This window comes from Anolis sagrei, chromosome 3 (genome assembly GCF_037176765.1).
Source record: "Anolis sagrei isolate rAnoSag1 chromosome 3, rAnoSag1.mat, whole genome shotgun sequence".
Classification (NCBI taxonomy): Eukaryota; Metazoa; Chordata; class Lepidosauria; order Squamata; family Dactyloidae; genus Anolis; species Anolis sagrei.
Genome location: NC_090023.1, coordinates 23,106,365 through 23,126,385, shown reverse-complemented (window position 1 = coordinate 23,126,385; position 20,021 = coordinate 23,106,365). Strand labels below are relative to the sequence as shown.

The 20,021-nt window shown below is 40.2% G+C and overlaps 1 protein-coding gene across 8 annotated transcripts in view; it reads right to left on the bottom strand.

The window, feature by feature from the left end:
- The window catches only part of YAP1 (Yes1 associated transcriptional regulator), a 124,014-nt gene that overhangs the window by 10,148 nt on the left and 93,845 nt on the right, over positions 1 to 20,021 (bottom strand). For 2 of the 8 annotated variants that reach the window (XM_060771058.2, XM_060771062.2), the window contains 2 exons: positions 18,050 to 18,240; positions 15,469 to 15,516 (listed from right to left, as the gene is read on the bottom strand). In XM_060771058.2, the coding sequence (XP_060627041.1) occupies positions 15,469 to 15,516; positions 18,050 to 18,240 (239 nt within the window). The remainder of the gene's footprint in view (positions 1 to 15,468; positions 15,517 to 18,049; positions 18,241 to 20,021) is intronic. The other 6 variants (XM_060771059.2, XM_060771063.2, XM_060771060.2 and 3 more) reach the window with 3 other exon arrangements.

Here is a 20,021-nt window from a genome sequence, read left to right as displayed (position 1 = left end):
AACATTAGGAAAATTAAAATATTCATCATAGTTGTATTACATAAATATAAATTAGATGGTGTGCTCCAGCCTGGCACAGTGGCTTGTATGTTGGGCTATGACTCTGGAGAACAGGGTCCAAAGCCCCATGTAGGGCCCTTCCAACCCTATATCACAGGATCTGATCCCAGTTTTTCTATTTATCCAAGTTCATCTGGCAGTGCGGACTCATACAGTCCAGTTAAAAGCAGAAAACCTGGGATCAGATCCTGGGATATAGGGCCTGTCTGGAAGGGCCCTTAGTCATGAAAACTTACTGGATGATCACACATACTCAGCCGCAAAAAACCCTGTGATACGTTCACCTTATGCTCAAGCACAACTTGAAAGCATACAACAACTAGACAAGATCCTGAAGTGTCAAGATATGCAATTGAATACTAAAGTTATGATTGCCCACATCTTCATATTTCCAATCTTTATGTATGGTTGTGAAAATTGGACAATTGAAGAAAGCCGGTAGAAAGAAAATCAATTCATTTGCAATGCGGTGCTGGAGAAGATTTCTACAAATGCCACAGAATACTAAAAAGACAAATAAATGGATCCTGGAGTCTTTCATTTTTCCTAGAATTTTATTTTATTTTATTTACGACATTTATATGCCACCCTTCTCACCCCGAATGGGACCCAGAGCAGCTTACAAGATATATATGCATACAATATACTATATTATTAGCATAGTACAATATCAGTATTAAATATTACTATATTGTATTATACCACTATATTGTAATATTATATAAGAAGCCAAAATAAGTAACTTGAGACTGTCATACTTTGGATATATCATGAGAAGACATGACTCTCTAGGAAAGTCAATAATGCTTGGTAAGCAGTAGGAAAAGGAGAAGATGGCAATACAGATGGATATATTCAATCAAAAAACATCAAAGAAACCAAGATTATGGCAACAAGAATGATTGACAACTGGGAAATATAGGGAGAAAATGTGGAGGTGGTGACAGACTTTGTATTTCTAGGTGCAAAGATTACTGCAGACGCAGACTGCAGCCAGGAAATCAGAAGACGCTTACTTTTTGAGAGGAGAGCAATGACCAATCTTGATAAAATAGTGAAGAGTAGAGATATCACACTGGCAATGAAGATCTGCATAGTTAAAGCAATGGTATTCCCTGTAGTAACCTACGGATGTGAGAGCTGGACCATAGGGAAGGCTGAGCGAAGGAAGATAGATGTTTTTGAACTGGGGTGCTGGAGGAAAGTTCTGAGAGTGCCTTGGACTGCGAGAAGATCCAACCAGTCCATACTTCAGGAAATAAAGCCCGACTGCTCATTGGAGGGAAGGATATTAGAGACAACGTTAAAGTACTTTGGCCACATCATGAGGAGACAGGAAAGCTTAGAGAAGACAATGATGATGGGGAAAATGGAACAAAAAAGGAAGAAGGGCCGACCAAGGGCAAGATGGATGGATGGCATCCTTGAAGTGACTGGCTTGACTCTGAAGGAGCTGGGGGAGGTGATGGCCAACAGGGAGATCTGGCGTGGGCTGGTCCATGAGGTCACGGGGAGTCGGAAGTGACTGAATGAATGAACAACAACATATTCAATCAAGGAAGTCACTGCCCTGAATCTGCAAAACCTAAGCTGGACTATTGCTGACGGGTTGACTCAGAGATCTTTCATTTATAGGGTCACCACTAAATTGAAGCATACATGCAATGAATAAATGGAATATACAAAATGTGGTACCAGGTTCTATTGGATGGACAAATAACACTGTAACTACAACTTTCAAGTAATGGCATTCTTAATATGTATAAGGTTTATGCATTTAGTATTTGTACGTCCTGTGGAAGAAATCTGAAAAATCTAAGCACTTTGCTTCATAAATCAATAGCATGTTACAAAGACCCAGATTTTAAATCCATGCAAAGGTCCAGATTTCTTTAAGTCCGAGTTTTAAAAATATGTATTACTTTAACATAAACACATAAAAGTCTAGGGGAAAACTGGCCGAGAACTACAATTGCTTCTTCATAACTGGGAAAAAGCCTCAGTGTGTTAAACTCTTCCAACGGCCCTTGGGAAAGAAGGACTTAATAGTTACTGTTAGCACAAAATTCTAATTTTGGATACTGAAAAAGGAGCCAAAATGATCCACCAGCTTGTTGGAGAAGCGAATATAAAAATGAAGTTCATTTTTTTTAAAAAGTTCTCATATTACTCTCTTGAAGCTATTTAGAGACGTGTGTATATTTAAAGCACAGCAGGACCTAGAAAATTTGTTAGTTTCCAAGTGCGCAGTTAAAAAGCTCCTGCACATTTTTTACACTTTATTTTTAAATCTTGCTGCCACAGTTCTGACATTTTGTACATACAGTGTGCTCTTGGTATCTGTTGGGGTTGGTTCCAGGACACACCATTGATACCAAAATCAGTGGATGCTCAAGTTCAATTACATACAATGGCATAATAGATTGTTGCTCCTTATAGAAAATGACAAATTTTGCCAGAAGATCTGTGAAATAGTTGGAGTCATAACAGGATATACCTACATGTGGCATATGTGCAGGATGTGGCAAAATTAAGGTTTGTTTCTTTAAGAAAATCAAATAAAATTGTGTTAGAAGTGACTTGAGAAAATGCAAGTCCCTTCTGATGTGAGAGAACTGGCCATCTGCAGAGACGTTGCCAAGGGGACACCCAGATGTGTTGCCATCCTGTGGGAGGCTTCTCTCATGAGCTGCAATTGGTTGAATCCTGGATGCAAATCCTGGGTGTCTGTTAATGGTCCAAGATCAGGAATTTGATTAAATGTCAGAATATAATTTTTGAAAGGTTCAAATATGTTTTAGGCAAGAGTAACTTTTAAGTCAAAAAATATCTGGGAGTGGTGTCCACTGTGATGGGTTATAACTCCAATTTAACAAGAACTGTATTACAATTTCAGGAAAGGTAGTATGGAAGTGGCAAGTCTCCAAACTATCACTTGCTCTTTGTTGATATCGCTAAGAAATCCACTCGCCTTTCTAGTATTTTTAAAAATTGTATTTGTGACATACAATCATTATTTTTTTAATCGTGTCAGAAGCAACTTGATAAACTGCAAGTCACCTTTAGTGTAAGAGAACTGGCTGTCTGCAGAGACATTGCCCAGGGGATGCCCAGATGTATTATCACTCTGTGGGAGGCTTGTTTTTTGTCCCTGCATGGGAAGCTGGAGCTGACAGTCAGGAGCTCACCCCTTCTGGTGGATTCAAACCGCCGACCTTTAAGTCAGCAGTTCTGCAGGCACAAGGGTTTACCCCATTGCACCACAGGTAAGCGGCTTGGATCCACGAGATGGAGTGAGCTCCCATCTGTCAGCTCCAGCTTCCCATGTGGGAAAATCTGTCAGGGGTGCTATGAATGTGAGTTTCCTGCTTTTTGGCAGCGGGTTAGAATGGATGGCCCACGACATCTCTTCCAACTTTATGATTCTATGACACGAGAGAAGCCTCCCACAAGAGGGTAGCACATCCAGGCGTCCCTGGGCAACATCTCCGCAAATGACCAATTTTCTCGCATTGGAGGCAGCTTGAAGTTTCTCAAGTCACTGCTGACACCATAAAAAAGAATTAAATAAAAACACAAACCTGAGAAGACTCATCTGCTAGCGCACAAAGGACAAAATCATTGCTAAACTGGGAGAGCGGAGGGATAAGAACACTGAAATGATAACAGTATGTGTATTTATGTATCTCTATATGTGTGTATAGTCACATGCACAAATATATATTTAAAACAATGTGGACAGTTCTGTCTCATGGGGCACACTATCACTGACTTTTAAAGTGGAGTTTACCAAACAAAGCCATTCAAAGGCACGTAAAATGAGAGGCTTCAATCTATCTCCTGCAATGTGAACCAGGATAAAGGTTAGGTTTTGAAATCACACTGTGTACATTAATTGACTGACTCACTGCCAGGATGTTTGTGTTATCAGTAACAACAGTTTTCTCAATTGTCATTATTAACAGGATTGAGTGTACTTCCTTGCATTTCGTTCACAGTCCTTCCCTCCGTCCCCTCTGTGCCATAAGGATCTACGTTGCAAGAGATTAACACAGCCATCCCTCTGGAAATGGTTTTATAAATTAGCCCAAGCAACAGGATATCATTGCTGTGTTTCAGTCTTTGTAATTTTACTTTTTTATTAATACCAACACAGCTAAGAGTCTTCATTAATATCAATAAGGAATGAATAAGTATGAAGGAACTTTGTACAGGAATACAGTTACCAAATACGCATGGAATCCTTCAAATTGCAGCAGAACTGTAGAAGACTCATAGTTTCCACAGACTTAGAATAGTTCAAGCCAAAAATCTATCAGACAGTTGGCCCCAATTATTTTTAGATCCCTCCCCTCCCCCCTAAACAGTGACACCGCTCTAGTCTTGATGTCCCACAGGCCCTGGAAATGATTACTTAGCTGTTGCATTTCCCCTTGGGCTTCAAGGTACAATTGCATCTGATTGCTAGGAGAATATTTACAGAAAGGCTGAATTCAGAACCCAGTCAAGCACTTATAACAATAGGAAACAAGAATCCCTGGAAACAGGATGATGAAAGGAGATTTAGGTAAAGTAATACCTATATACTCATGTATAAGTCTCTCTCTGTGTGTGTACCTATATACTCACGTACACATATAAGTCTAGTAATTTTAGTCAAAAATCAACCAAAAATACTTGAGTCATTTTACCGACAGGTTGATTTGTGTACTAGGCATGGTTACGTCCAGTCAGAATATTAATAATTCGGAATAAATTCGGAAAAATTGTCTTTTTGAAGCAATTTTGAACTTTTTTTAGGAAACCAGAAGTCCCTTTGCCCTTCCGAAGCTAGTCTCGTCATTTTTCTTCCGACTCAGGAAGTGAGTTGGAAATGATTCTGGACCTTGGCCTCGGCTCAAGCCAGAGAAGCCAGTTTTAAACCGGGAAAGGCTGAATTTTCTCCCTTTGCTTTCCCTGCTTCTGCCTCAAGCCAGAGAAGCCAGTTTTGAACCAGAGAAGGAAGGAATTTCCTCCGCTTGCTTTTCCCTGCTCCTGGAGTAAACATAACTCAAAAACCACTAGGTGAATTGACACCAAATTTGATACAATACACCTATCAGGCCAACGAGTGACCATCACTCATAAAAACACTGAAAAACACAGCAGAAGCCAAATAAAATAAAATAAAATAATACACTACAATGTATGTGCAAAACCACATATACACAAATATATATATACACACAAAACATATATACAAAGACTGAGCCACAGCAACGTGTGGCAGGGGATGGCTAGTAAATAAATAAAATGGAATTTTGTTAATAAATTAATTCTGTACATGAGTCTGCTGTATCACCGGGAGTGTGAAGATGGGAGAAATTATTATTGAATACTCAACATTTCTCATTGTAATGGATTATTATGGTAGTTGCTTCTGATGAGCACATGGGCATACAGTGAACATACAAACACACCTATAGTTTTGTCCAAATACAGACCACACACATACCAAAACCTGTTCCACAACCTAGTCTTCACATAATGAATGTTCAATTAAATGACAAACAATGGTTGGCCATAAACCATTATCAGAGGCAAGGACTCACCTTAAACATTGTCAGGGAATCTGTTTCTCCTCGGACCTTGTTTACACAGCCAAAAAAGTAATGGTTTGACCTTATTCATATATGAACTAATTATAAGAATGGCTAAGGTATGCAAATGAATGTTAGTATTAGTAGTCTGCTCATATGAGAGGAGCAACATGGAAGGGGAAATGTACAGAATAGTACAGTACCTCCTATGTAATTATCTTGCAAATACCTGGGGGAAAAAAGTCTAAAGTCTTAAACACCTCAAAAAGTTTGGAGTTTAGAGTAGAAAGGATTAAGAATGTGCTCACAACTATATTGCTTACATATGTCAACCATTCAAACAAACCATCTCTTAGTTTCACAAATTTGCCTGCTTGTGTCACTCAACAGATTGCCTCCAAGCTTGTTGTATGCCTTCAAGTAATTTATGACTTATAACAACCCTAAAGTAAACCTATCATGGGATTTTCTAGCACGATTTGTTGAGAAGAGGTTTGCCTGTCCTAGTCTCTCAACCTCAGTGGTTGAGAGACTATGACAGGCTCAAGACCACCCAGTAGGATTCCATGGCTGAGTGGGGATTTGAACCCTGGTCTCCACAGTCACTGTCCAACCCTCCCAACTACTACACTAAGCTGGTCGGGCAAATCTATTTTTGTCTCCTGGGAAAAAACAACAACACAAAAATGCTCATTTGTGCTTGCATTGTTTTAAGGCAGCGCACTGAAGCGCTCCTTGTACCATTTTAAAAGTAACCCAATGGCACTCAATTGCACCAAGCAAACCCACCATCAGTTCTGAATAGTTTAAAACATTGCATTGAAACAGAGAATGAATTGTATACCCTGCAAAAATATGAGCCATGCTGAAACAAGACGGAACACCACAAATAGTCTTGCAATTATACACACTTTTACTTCAAATATCAATAAATATTTGGCCAGAAAATTCAACACAGAAGACTTTGGTCACTCCATAAGATGCTTAACAAATACAGTCTCCTTGTTCATAACAGCAATATACATCATAAACACAAAGGTGAAATAGAAATGGATTTCAGGTTTTTGCTTTGCTGGCCACATCAGTTCCAATTCCATTGTTTTAGTAAAATATAGGTTGAGCTTCCAACTATGCACTGCTTGCCTATTGTGGTAGAATTGCATGCTCCCATGAAGTAAGAGATTATGCTGAATAGAATATTGGTATGGTCTCCTGAGTCAGCCAGGATTTTGTGGAAGAGCCAAACTAAATGTGCTAAATATTTCCACACAGTAAGAGAAGCCACTGGTCAGCAGTTGTGCATGCAGTGTGTGTGTGTGTGTGTGGGGGGGGGGGGGGCACTGGCAGAGGATCTCACATAGATAAAAAGCAGTACCAATTCAGCAATACTAAAGAAGCAGAAGGCGGCACCAGTAAACTACTTACGAATGTATTTGTATTTGCTCAAGTCTAACGCATACCGCAATTTGCAAAATCCTAAAATTGAATGGGTCAAACCACTCCCAAACAGCATTCACACCTAGCCCCAGCAGTCCTGTGTCCCACCCTGGTCATTCCACAGATATATAAACCCTTTTTCTTAGTTCCAACAGACCTCCCTACCTCTGAAGATGCTTGCCATAGATGCAGGCGAAACATCAGGAGAGAATGCCTCTAGAACATGGCCATATAGCTCGAAAAAACCTACAACAACCCAATGATTCCGGCCATGACAGCATTCGACAATACATTTTTGTTGTTTATTCGTTCAGTTGTTTCTGATTCTTTGTGACCTCATGGACTAGCCCACGCCACAGCTTCCTGTCGGCCGTCACCACCCCCAGCTCCTTCAAGGTCAAGCCAGTCACTTCAAGGGTAACATCTATCCATCTTGCCCTTGATTGGCCCCTCTTCCTTTTTCCTTCCATTTTCCCCAGCATCACTGTCTTCTCCAAGCTTTCCTGTCTTTTCATTATGTGGCCAAAGTACTTCATCTTTGCCTCTAATATCCTTCCCTCCAGTGAGCAGTCGGGCATTACTGCCTGAAGTATGGACTAGTTGGATCTTCTTGCGGTCCAAGGTACTCTCAGAATTTTTCTCCAACACCACAGTTCAAAAGCATCAATCTTCCTTCGCTCAGCCTTCCCTATGGTCCAGCTCTCACATTCACAGATTACTATAGGGAATACCATTGCTTTAAACTATGCAGATCTTTGCTGCCAGTGCTATGTCTCTACTCTTAACTATTTTATCAAGATTGGTCACTGCTCTCCTCCCAAGAAGGAAACATCTTCTTACTTCTTGGTTGCAGTCTGCAGTAATCTTTGCACCTAGAAATACGAAGTCTGTCACTGCCTCCACGTTTTGTCCCTCTACTTGTCAGTTATCAATCAGTCTGGTTGCCATAATGTTAACTTTTTAATGTTTAACTGCAACCCAGCTTTTGCACTTTCTTCTTTCACCTTGGTTATAAGGCTTCTCAGATCCTTCAGCTATCAAAGTAGTATCATCTGCATTTTTAAGGTTAATGTTTCTTCCAGCAATTTGAACTCCAGCCTTGGATTTGTCATGTTGCATGGTGTTTTTTGCGTACAAAACCCCCAAAAAACATAGCGGCAAGGACTTAAAAACCCCAAAAAGCTAAATGACAATACAGCACATGTGAAAAAACGACTCCTCTGTCCCCACCCCCCTCCTTTGCAAGAGAAATAAAAACCAGCCACCCCAGCTCTCCTTTGCCCATGTCTGTGCTATAGTCACATTGGAAAGCTGCGACCCTCAGTGGGCCATGGCCTTGGCCCACAGCAGTTCGGCTCCCAGTCCTGTGACCCCAAAGCGCCACTTAACCCCTCGCCTACCAGACCGGGCCCAGGAGACAGTCCCCCTCCCTCACTTCAGGAAGTCTACCACAGACGCCTGGCTTACTAACCAAGGAGTCCTTGCTCTGCAGAGAGCAGGGATGCACTTCTCTCAGTTGCTGCCTTTGAGCCCAACTCTTTTCCAGAATAAGTCTAGAGGGAAGGAATGAAGGAAGGAAAGGGGAAAAGAAGGAAGGAGAGATGGAGGGAGGGGAAGAGGAAAAGAAGGAATGAAGGAAGGAAAGAGGGAAGGAAAGAGAGAAGGAAGGAAAGAAAGAGGTAGAGAAGGAAGGAAGGAGAGAAAATAGAAGGGAAAAGGGGGAAGGAAAGAAAGAGATAGAGAAGGAAGGAAGTCAAGAGAGAGGGAAGGAAAGAGAGAAGGAAAGAAGGTGAGAAAAGGGGAGCAAAGGAAGGAAAGAGAGAAGGATGGAACCAAAGAGCAAAGGAAAGAAGGAAAGAATGAGGTAGAGAAGGAAGTAAGGAGAGAAAGCGGAAGGGAAAGAAAGAGGAAGGGAAGGGAGAAAAAGAGGGAGGGAAGGTTGGCCACAGCAATGCTTGGCGAGTACAGCTAATCATAGAATAACAAGAGTTGGAAGAGACCACATGGGCCACCAATCCAACCCCCTGCCATGCAGGAAAAGCACAATCAAAGTATCCCTGTCAGATGGCCACTCAGCTTGTTTAAAAGTTTCTAAAGAAGGAGTTTTCACCACACTTCCTAATGTTCAAGTGGAATCTCTTTTCTTGTTATTTAAACCCATTGTTCCCTCTTCCTTGTGACACCCTTTTACATATTTATACATGTATATTATGTCTCCCTCAAACTTCTCTTCTGCAGGCTAAACATGCCCACTTCTGTAAGACACTCCTCATAGGGCATAGTCTCCAGAACTTTGATCATTTTAGTCACCCTCCTCTGGACACCTTCCAACTTATCAATATCTCTTTTTAATTATGGTCCCCAGAACTGGACACAATATTCCAGGTGAGGTCTAATCAAAGCAGAATACAAAGGCACCATGACTTAGAATCACAGAGTTGGAATTAACTTGGAGCTAAAAAGGAATGCAAGTCAAAGTTCTGTAAGAGGAGATATAAACTCTTGGGGTTGCTAGCCCACCCTAATTTGAAGGTAAGCATTCTTTTCAACCAATAACAACTATGGTGTAAGCCTTTTCATTGGTTGACATCCAAGGTCACTTTCACACACTGTAAATCCCTATGTAGGGAATTCCATGTGAAACCTTGTCCGTGAGCAGCAGTCCAGTGAGTCCTCCATCCCATTCCAAAGGGAAACATTTATGAGGGTGCCTATCTACGCCTTCAGTTGTGGCAACCTACTGAATTATATGGGTGTGAATATGTTCAAGGTTTGCACTTGAGTCACAGTGCACACACTCTTTTAACACTTGAAAAAGAAAACATTTTATTTCTGCATATTAACAGCATGCAATTTGTGTGGGAGGGGAAGTGACTCACTGATTTTATAACACATGGCAAGGTTAGGTGCTATCATAACATGCTCTTACAGAAATGCTGAGATGAGAGAGTTAATGTTCTAACCCCACATTTTATACAATCAGCACTATTATCATCCTCTTGCCCTTTGGCATGATCTCTAACTTACCTAAGCTCCAGTAAATGCCCAACTGTTCAGGATGTTTATTCTTTACAAGTTTCAAGAAAAGGCAGCTCTACAACCCCGCATTTTTAATTCTGTTTAATGCCCAGGATAAAAAAAAATCCCATTTTGTTTTGTATCAAACTGTCCTATATCTTCGGTCAAATAAAATATGACCTGTTATTGATCTTCTTTCTGATATCATTACATGCTTTACCAAAAAACCTGTGAATCTCTCAGAAGGTGGAACACACAGGAACACAAAACTAAAGCACTCCTGAAAGATGTGCTCTCCAAAAAGTGCACTATCTTCTGATACAGTCAATTCCACTAGCGAACAGATCTCACAGTAAAAAAATCCTTTCCAATGTTTAAGAGAAATCCCTTTTCTTTAAAATATTTTTAGGCCAAACATAAATTTGCCATGCTTCCCCCGCTTAATTTGCAGTAGTTCACAAATTAACTCTTGGTTTCCTCAGAATCCCTTAAAACAATGTACCTCAACCTTCCTAATACCACGACCCCTTAATACAGTTCCTCATGTTGTGGTGACCCCCAACCATAAAATTATTTCTGTTACTACTACATAACTGTAATTTTGCTACTGTTATGAACTGTAATGTAAATATCTGCTATGCAGGATGAATTTTCATTCACTGGATGAAATTTGGCACAAATACTCAATATGCCCAAATTTTAATACTGGTGGGGTTGGGTGAGGAATTGATTTTGTCATTTGGGAGTTGAGGTTACTGGGATTTATAGTTCACTTACATTCAAAGAGCATTTTGAACTCCACCAATGATGGAATTGATCCAAACTTGGTACATAGAACTCCCATGACCAACAGAAAATATTGTGTTTTCTGATGGTCTTTGGCGACCCCTCTGACACCCCCTTGCAACCCTCCAGGGGTCCCGACCTCCAGGTTGAGAAATACTGCCTTAAAAGGTTTTTCTTCAGTTTCCAAATGCCCAGAAGCTGTGTTGTCATGCCAAGGCCAAGTGTAGAAACAGCCCTGAAAAAATGTTCCAGTTGAGAACTTATTAGCAGTAATGAGATGAGGAGGCAAAGGTACTGGATTAGTCATAGAGTGCTGGAAAAAGACTGAACCAGGTCAACTGGAGTAATTGTGTTTTGAAAATTGTATTTCTGTTTCCTGAGCCATAAACCATATCTAATGAACAGAACATCAGAAAGGATGTTAACCTAGGTTGGCTCTTTGTTCCTACAGTATACTCTACAGCACTCATTCATTTTTTTTGTTGTGTCAGAAGTCGCTTCTGGTGTGAGATAATTGGCCGTCTGCAAGGACGTTGCCCAGGGGATGCCTGGATGATTTGATGTTTTTATCATCCTTTGATGTTTTTATCAGCACTCATTCATAAACACATGCCATTTCTCTGTATCTCACATGTGTCAAACTCATGGCTTGTGGGCTGAATTCAATCTTCCATGTCATTTTATGTGACCTTCAAGATGCTGGACTAGCACTCCTGTATTCCTCATCATTAGACATCATGATCAAAACAGATGGGAGTTGTGATACAGTAATGTCTGGGCAGCTGCAATTTGTCCTGTTTGGTCAGTATAGCTAGATTTGAATGCATATACAAAGTTTACGGACATATAGTCTGTGCTTTAATCTTTCCCCACCCTCAGAGCTACAAGTGCTGTTGGTTGTAAGTCCTATTATCCCCAGTGGGAGTTGTCGTTCAAGAACACCTGGGGATCCAAACTGAGTAAAAATTTAAAAGCACCGACCACTATGTATAAAAGAATTATAGTTTGCCCTCTGTTTCCAAGGATCTTCTATCCATGGATTCAATTGCCCTTTGAAGGCAACCATAAGGCTGATGTGGCACTCAATGAAAATGAGACTGACACCCCTTGCTGTGGCTTTTTCCTACAGTTAGATAATTTAAATGGTCTTGGTGCCAGTGTGTATTCGCCTGCCTATTCAGGCTGATAATGCAGAAGATATCAATACAAACATAAAATATTATCAATGTAATATTAGAGATGGATATGAGCAGGCCTCTGAAATTCCTCAGATAGAACCAATTATATACAAGATGATCGGACTCTGGAATGAATAGTATTTGAGATCTAAAGAGTGTAGCAGCGATCTTACCACAAAGGTAAGTTGGCAATCAGCATAGCTAAAAAATGAGTGAGATGCATACATATTGTGAACTAATGCCACCTGAAAAAACAAATGGAGATACCAGACAAGTCATAGAATCATCGAGTTGGAACAGTCCTTGTGGGGCATCCAGTTCAACCCCCTGCTAAGAAGCAGGAGCACTGTATTCAAAGCACCCCTGATAGATGGCCATCCAGCCTCTGCTTAAAAACATCTAAAGAAGGTGTCTCTACACTCTGTGGAAGAGAGTTCCACTGCTGAACAGCTCTCATAGTCAGGAAGATCTTCCTAATGTTTAGGTGGAATCTCCTTTCCTGTAGTTTGAAGCCATTGCTCTGCATCCTAGTCTCTACAGCAGCAGAAAACAAGCTTGCTCCCTCCTCCCTATGACTTCCCCTCACATATTTATACATGGCCCTCATCATGTCTCCTCTCAGCCTTCTCTTCTGCAGGCTAAACATGCCCAGCTCTTTAAGTTAGGCATCCCCCATTTTGTATCTTCATGTTAGCTGCCCTGAGTCCCCTTTGGGGAGATGGTGGCGGGATATAAATAAAGATGATGATGATGATTATTATTATCATCATCATTTTTCCATTACATTTTTTCTGCCTAAGTGGAGTATCTTCCATTTGTCATTGTTGAACTTCATTTTGTTAGTTTTGGCCCATCTTTCTAAGCTGTTAAGATCATTTTGAATTCTGCTCCTGTCTTCAGGAGAATTGGCTATCCCACCTAATTTGGTGTTGTCTGCAAACTTGATAATCATGCCTTTTAACCCGTCATCTAAGTCATTAATAAAGATGTTGAACAGGACCGGGTCCAGGACGGATTCTTTTAGTTCGAATAAAAGATACTGCGGTATCCGTTTCTGTATTTCCAATGATTCTATAATTTCCCATGTTTTTTATTCTGCCTTTCAGACAAATGTTGTCTCCCAAAATAGCTTACATCAAATCATTAAGAAATCCTGAAGAAAGAATGGTAGAGATCTAGTGTCTGCTGTAAAGTTTCAGTACTCACTTCGTGTTTTAAAAGGAGAGCAAATTGTGGTAGAAAGAGTTTGCAAATGATACAAATGACAAAACAGATGTAAAAAGAAAGCAAATTACAAAAGGAACCATATTTGGAGAATATGGAATATTTAGAACTGGGTGAATGATGGTGAGGATGACAATATACACAATGTAACGTGAATTTTAAATCAAAGATAAGTTGAATATGTTAATGGGCCCAGAAATTATCAAAAAGGACTTCAAACAATTTAAACTATAAATGCAAAAAGAAAGCAGGAATAGGCAAATATACACATTATAGCCCAAAACAACTTGCTTTTTTGGCATTGTAGACAACTACGAATGTAAAAATTGCAATGTGTTGAGGGCTTCTATTAGAATGATATATTCCCTATATCATCCTATATGAAAGTACTTGGTGGGTTCTTCTTTTTAAAAGAAGAACACATTTATCAGAACACAGAGTGCTGAAACAATTTATTGGTCAGTAACTGTGGTATTATTGTATCTTCTATTAACTTTCTTACTGATCAAACTGCTTTGATTTTGTGCAGAATTCTAATTCCTACACCTTGTTTACAGCATAGTAGTATAATGACTATTATATCAGAGCAAGAAGAAGCTCCAGATGACTTCTACATTTCTTTCTGTAATTTCTTTTGTTTGAATGCAATATATGAATTCCAGCGTAAGAGGATGTTGACCTTTAGATTGCCAAAGGGGAAGAGAAGGGCAACAATAAGACCGATAGATGATAAAAAAAAATACTTTGATTTAATATTTCCAAACACAATGTAGTAAACCAATTGGAAGCATGCCGGAAGACAGAAACTGGGATTAGCACCAGTGAAAATTGGATCTGCAAAGAGAAGTAAGTAGTGGCGATGGAAAAAATGAGCGTTCCAACTGGCTCAAAGAGTAGTGCGAATATTACACTGACAATTTCTCCAATAAAATAAGCAAACTATGAGAAATAGTTGTGTGAAAGCGATTTCTTCCATGATTCACAGGGAAGGATAAAAAAGATAGAAATTATTAAGTAACAAACCCCACTCTTCCCCAGTGTGAGAAGTGTGGAAGATGGTCAATACAAGCCTACTGTGTCTTTAAACAAGAACTAATAATAAATACTCTGAATTTGGTGTAAATCTCATAGGTTGTGAAGGAAATGAATGACAAAATACTAAACGCTGTTGAACTAGATAAGAGACAGCACTCCTATTTTGGGGGGGGGGGGGAGGGTTGAAAAACAGAAAAATGAAAGATTTTCCACAGTTGCCATACCTAATTAACAATATATAGATTAATTTCCACTACTCACGTTTTTCTTCCACTGAGATTGTCATGTTATTAGAATTAGATAGCCAAAATTATATGGAGTAGATACAGTACAATACTTTAAATGGCAAATTGTAGGATGCAACTCAGATTATTAAGCTTTACCCTGTACTTTGTGCACAACACACATAAAAATAAAACTTTGTTGTGTGAAGACAGAGCTTTCCTCCAAGGTCCAAGCACAAGCAAAAGCAAAGACTTGTAGCAGATTCTAAGAAAAGCGAAGCAGGTGGCACAGTAATATTATACTCCAGCCCTCACCACCCACTGCAACTTTTAAAACTTCTCATATTATGGCCAAACTTTCATCTCAAGTCAACTATGATTCTGGACTGTATCAAGATGATGATATACAGTGGTTTGAAAGCTTTTTTGGTTGAAACCAATGAGCAACAGAGCAATCAGAATATATATTTATGTGACACATGTGTATTGAATATTTGAAAATCAGAACAAAGTAATTGAGATCAAAACACCTTGGCATCTTCTGGTGATGGCTACACGGCCATGTAGGGTAACAGTGGCTTTTCATGCTGCTAGAGAGAAGATATGCAAGACTGGGTGAATGCTGGTTTTAGTCATATGAGAAAAGCATTGAGGTATCTCAGGGACCTTTTGGACCAAGTAGAAGGATTAGTAAGGGCTCACAGATCTGAGAGATAATTATGTATCTTCTTCATCATCGCTATGCCCAGTCATTATGAGAAACAATTTTTGAGACACAAAGAGCTCCTTTTCAAGCACACCGAGGTTACTGGCAAGCTAGGGTTAAAAAAATGCAAAGTAGCTTTATGTAGCCCAACGCATCTTGAGCAATTGGTCTGAGTTTTTAAAATGTTTCTTAGTTTGCTGAAACATTTGTTAGGAGCCTACCTGACGTTTTGGAGAGTTTGCTGTGCTGGGATTGATATTCCGCAATGCCTAAGAGTAAAAGAAATAAGACGGATAAACATTACTTGTGTGCTCCTCACGGTTGGGATGGGAAGGCTGGTTTGACAAACACATCACCCTCTTAGCATTCTGAAGAGGCAAGCTCCCATGACAGCCAAAGATGACAAAGGATAAGGGAGTTAAGAGCTGACAAAAGCGGCTGCGTAATGGAACAAGACGCTTAGGGGTGCTTACAGAGCATATGAACACATGTTGGTTTAACAAACAGGGAACGAAAGGAAGAGGACATCCAAGTAGTGGACACTGCCTGGCCTGCAGTTAGTCAACTTCTCAAGAAGTTACTGAAGAAGAAATCCAAAATTAGAAGCTTTATCTAAAAGCATGCTTGCATGGTGGCATATGAATTGGTTTGAGGATTAATATAGCAAAGCAGTTACAGGAAAGGCCCAGCCATTTCAGCTGAAAAGAAGCTGTTAAACTTGTCCAGAGATAATGTATTGTAACTCTTTTTATTAAGGAGAGACACACACCCCAAAGATCCAGTTTACACAAAGCAGTTATCCCTGCAACGGTTCCGTCAGTATATAAAGAGTTAGACTCAAGAATAAGCGCAGAGGAAGCAAAAGATGACGAAGGCAAAAGCCTGAGATCTCCAAGAACATGAAATTATTGGATAAAATGCAGCCCATCACCTAAAGAGAAAAGGTGGGAAAGCTTAAGAGGATCTTCTCAAAGAAGTTAGGATGTCTATGATGCCCCATAAACATTGCAAAAGTAATGCCAGATACATGAGATAAGGAGCTAATCAACCATTAGCAAAAGATCTAGGACAGGGAGCGCTGATTGAAAGCAACAGATTTGGAGAGTAAGCTTCACTACATCTTTGGGTCTGTACCTCCAGTTTTGAAAAAAAAACTAAAGAAAAAAAAGGGGGGGGGGAACCAAACAGAAAAAGAAAAAAAAATGTATCAGATCAATTTATATTTAAACCGGACCACCAGTGGGCTGCGAGGACGAAAATCTGGTCCGCAAGCTTCCTTCCTCTTTTTTTTTATTTCCTCTCCTTTCGCACTGCCTGCCACTTCTTCCCTATCACTGATCACGGCATGTATTCTGTATCAGAAACTAGAGCTGATGTAGTCTATCCATTCCAATTTTCTGAATCAGCACCCCAAACCGAATCTAAAGTTGACCAAAAACTGATTTGTAACCCTTTTGGTACTAATATTAGAGAGTGGTCCCTGGTAAAAAAATAAAAAATAAATAAATAAACCCAAAATCCCCCCAAAACCAAACCAAACCAAACCAAACAGAAAGATTGGGAACCACTGATTTAAACCATGTAGAAACCTTTCTTAACGTTCTACAAAGTACTTAAAATTGTGAAGAGGATACTCACTTAATAATCTGTTTACTTTTAAGAAAGCTAAGCTCTTGAAAACTGACTTAAATAATATAGGCATTGTCTAACCTACATGACTCTCTATACATCCATTTTCTGCCTTGAAACTCACACAGAGAAACTGTTCACAATGCGATGTATAAATAATCCATCAACAGTTGTCGCTGTCGCCCGTTTTTAGTCTAAAATTATTTAGCCGCTTGTGTTACCTCTATTTTATCAGTTTTATACTTGTTTATTTATGAAATGCTTTTAACAAACACACACAAAACAGTTACCAAAGTGGTTTGATGATTATCTTCCCACATTTATTTATTTTGAATTAATGTGATCATATTTATATCTAAAATGTCTCAAAACATATGGTGTTTGAACTCAAGCAAGAGTTCTGAGCAGATCTGGGCTCTCCCAAATTCCAATATAAAACTAGCTTCCCAAACTCTCTACCACAAGATATGGAGATAAATATTGGCTATGATGGATTTCTTTTAAAAAATAGACAAATTGAGAGAATAGGCTTATCTACGGCTATGAACCATGGAGGCAAAATCATGCCTCGATCTACAAAGCCATTACATCTCTAAATACCAAAGGCTGGCTTAGTTAGTCACTGTTGGAAGCAAAATGATGGACTATGTCCTCAAAACAACAAGTTGTGTGAGAAGTAAGAGAAACGGTAAAAGAATATGAGGCCCAAATGCAGCAATGCGGAATCCATTACAGCAGTTCATCATGAAGCAGGAAAATTCAGCAGGAACAGGTATGTCCATGCAAAGGATTAATAATTTCACAAGGCAACCCAGCAGGTTGTTTTGCCCATAGCAGAGGTTTAAGCAATGGAAGAAAGGACCAATGCTAGGAAATAGCCCTTGTACCAGAGGTTATAGCAGAAGCACATACATTCGCACACAAGCGTTTCGAAGAAGTCACAAACCGGAGATGTGTTCACAGCTTTAGCAGTTCTGTTTGCTCGCTCCTATGTTGTTTGCTTGGGACGTTTATCCAAGGGAGGAAATATTCTTTACGACGCATAAACCTGAATATTTACCCTCCATGCATGATACAAGCGCCCCTTTCTCCCGCAATTTGCTGGTGCTTGCAAATATAACGTCATACATGCACACACAACAGATGGTATTGTAATGGAAGTGCATTTCTAACCTGCGGCCTCACCTGCCGAAGCAGCTCTTGATGCTTCAGTCGCAACCTTTCTTTTTCCATCTGCAGCTGCTGCAGCCTCATCTGCTGCTGTTGACTGGAATTGCCACCTCCCAGTACCCCGCCAGGCGGACTTTGGGGGGCCAGCGGAGGGGGTTTCACCGGAGTGCTTTGGCTGATTCTCTGGCTCATAGCTGTGGAGGTACACAACAGGACAAGCAGGTTAAAACCATTAATGGTGCTGTTCAAGAATCTGGACTGAAAGAGAGGTGTCAAAAAGGGATACCACATACACTCGAGTATAAGCCGACTCGAATATAAGCAGACTGGAGGCACCTAATTTTACCACAAAATCTTATTGACTGGAGTATTAGCCAAGGATGAGAAATGCAGCAGCTATTGGTAAATTTCAAAATAAAAATAGACATCAATAAAATAATTTTAATTGAGGCATCAGTAGGTCAACTGTTTTTGAATATTTACATAAAACTGTAATTTAAGAGAAGTCTGTCCAACTCTGATTAAATCATTATTCTAACCTTCTTCAATGTAAATGTGCTTACATATCCTTCCAATAATCACAATAGTTTAGTTTAACTATACATCTTGGAGGAAATTTGTGTATTTATTATTTATTTACCTTACTTATATACCGCTGTTCTCAGCCCGAAGGCGACTCACAGCGGTTCACAACAAATACGAACAGCAAAAATTCAGTGCTACAGTATAGAAACAGTTAACAACCTAACACATTACACAATTAATAAACAGTTACTACAATACCCATTCACTGTCGTCTCATCATCAAAAACATGTTCCAGATTCGTCATCCATTGTTCCATTCCAGTGTTCATTAACGAATCATTGCACTAATTATTCGAATGCCTGCTCAAACAGCCAGGTCTTCACCTTTTTGTGGAATATCATTAGAGATGGTGCTAGTCTAATGTCCGTAGGAAGGGCGTTCCACAGCTGAGGAGCCACCACCGAGAAGGCCCTATCTCTCGTCCCCGCCAGCCGAGCTTGAGAAGCAGGCGGGATCGAGAGCAGGGTCTCCCCGGAAGATCTCAAAGTCCTGGTGGGTTCATAGGCAGAGATGCGGTCAGATAGGTAGCTTGGGCCGGAACCGTTTAGGGCTTTAAAGGCCAACGCCAGCACTTTGAATTCAGCCCGGTAGCAGATTGGTAGCCAGTGGAGTTGGCGCAACAGGGGGGTTGTATGCTCCCTGCACTCCGCTCCTGTTAAAATCATGGCTGCCGAGCGTTGGACTAGTTGGAGCTTCCGAGCTGTCTTCAAAGGCAACCCCACGTAGAGAAATGCATTGTGTATGTGAATAAGGAACAGTGGGAAAGCCTGGCACCGAGAGAGGAGGAGAGGAAGGTGAGAACTGAGCAAGAAAGGAGAGGAAGATGCGCACTGCATGAGAGAGGAAGGAGAGCTGGGTTTCTGTACGGAGAGGTGAGGGTCCTGGAAGGAAGCCGTAGGGCTGAAAGAACCCCTTCTCTCAGTCCCACACCTTCCCGCCAGGACCCTCACCCGAGTATAAGCCAAAGGAGGTTTTTTTCAGCCTAAAAAAAGGGCTGAAAAACTAGGCTTATATGCAAGGATATCACCAGGTTGCAGAGCCCACCAACATCTATGATGCATGTTGTGCATTCAAATAAGCTGCCTTTTTAGAAGGCAGAAGTTGCATATAAGTGTTTGGATTCATAAACAATAGTAGTATCTTTAAATTCAACAGTAGTAAACTCAAACTTGCTATTCATTTGTACTTGTCAGCAAGCCTCTTCAGACTCTGACAATTGGTCTTGGCCACCATAATTGTTTCCATATTTCATTTATTGACTATAATGTTTGTTGTTTGTTTGTTTCAACATCTGTAGTTGTTTTCATTTCTAGAGTTTGAAAATGCTCACAAATTACCCACAGTGACTTTTAACAGAGCAGCATTCATGTCCACCTGTCTCTTAGTTTA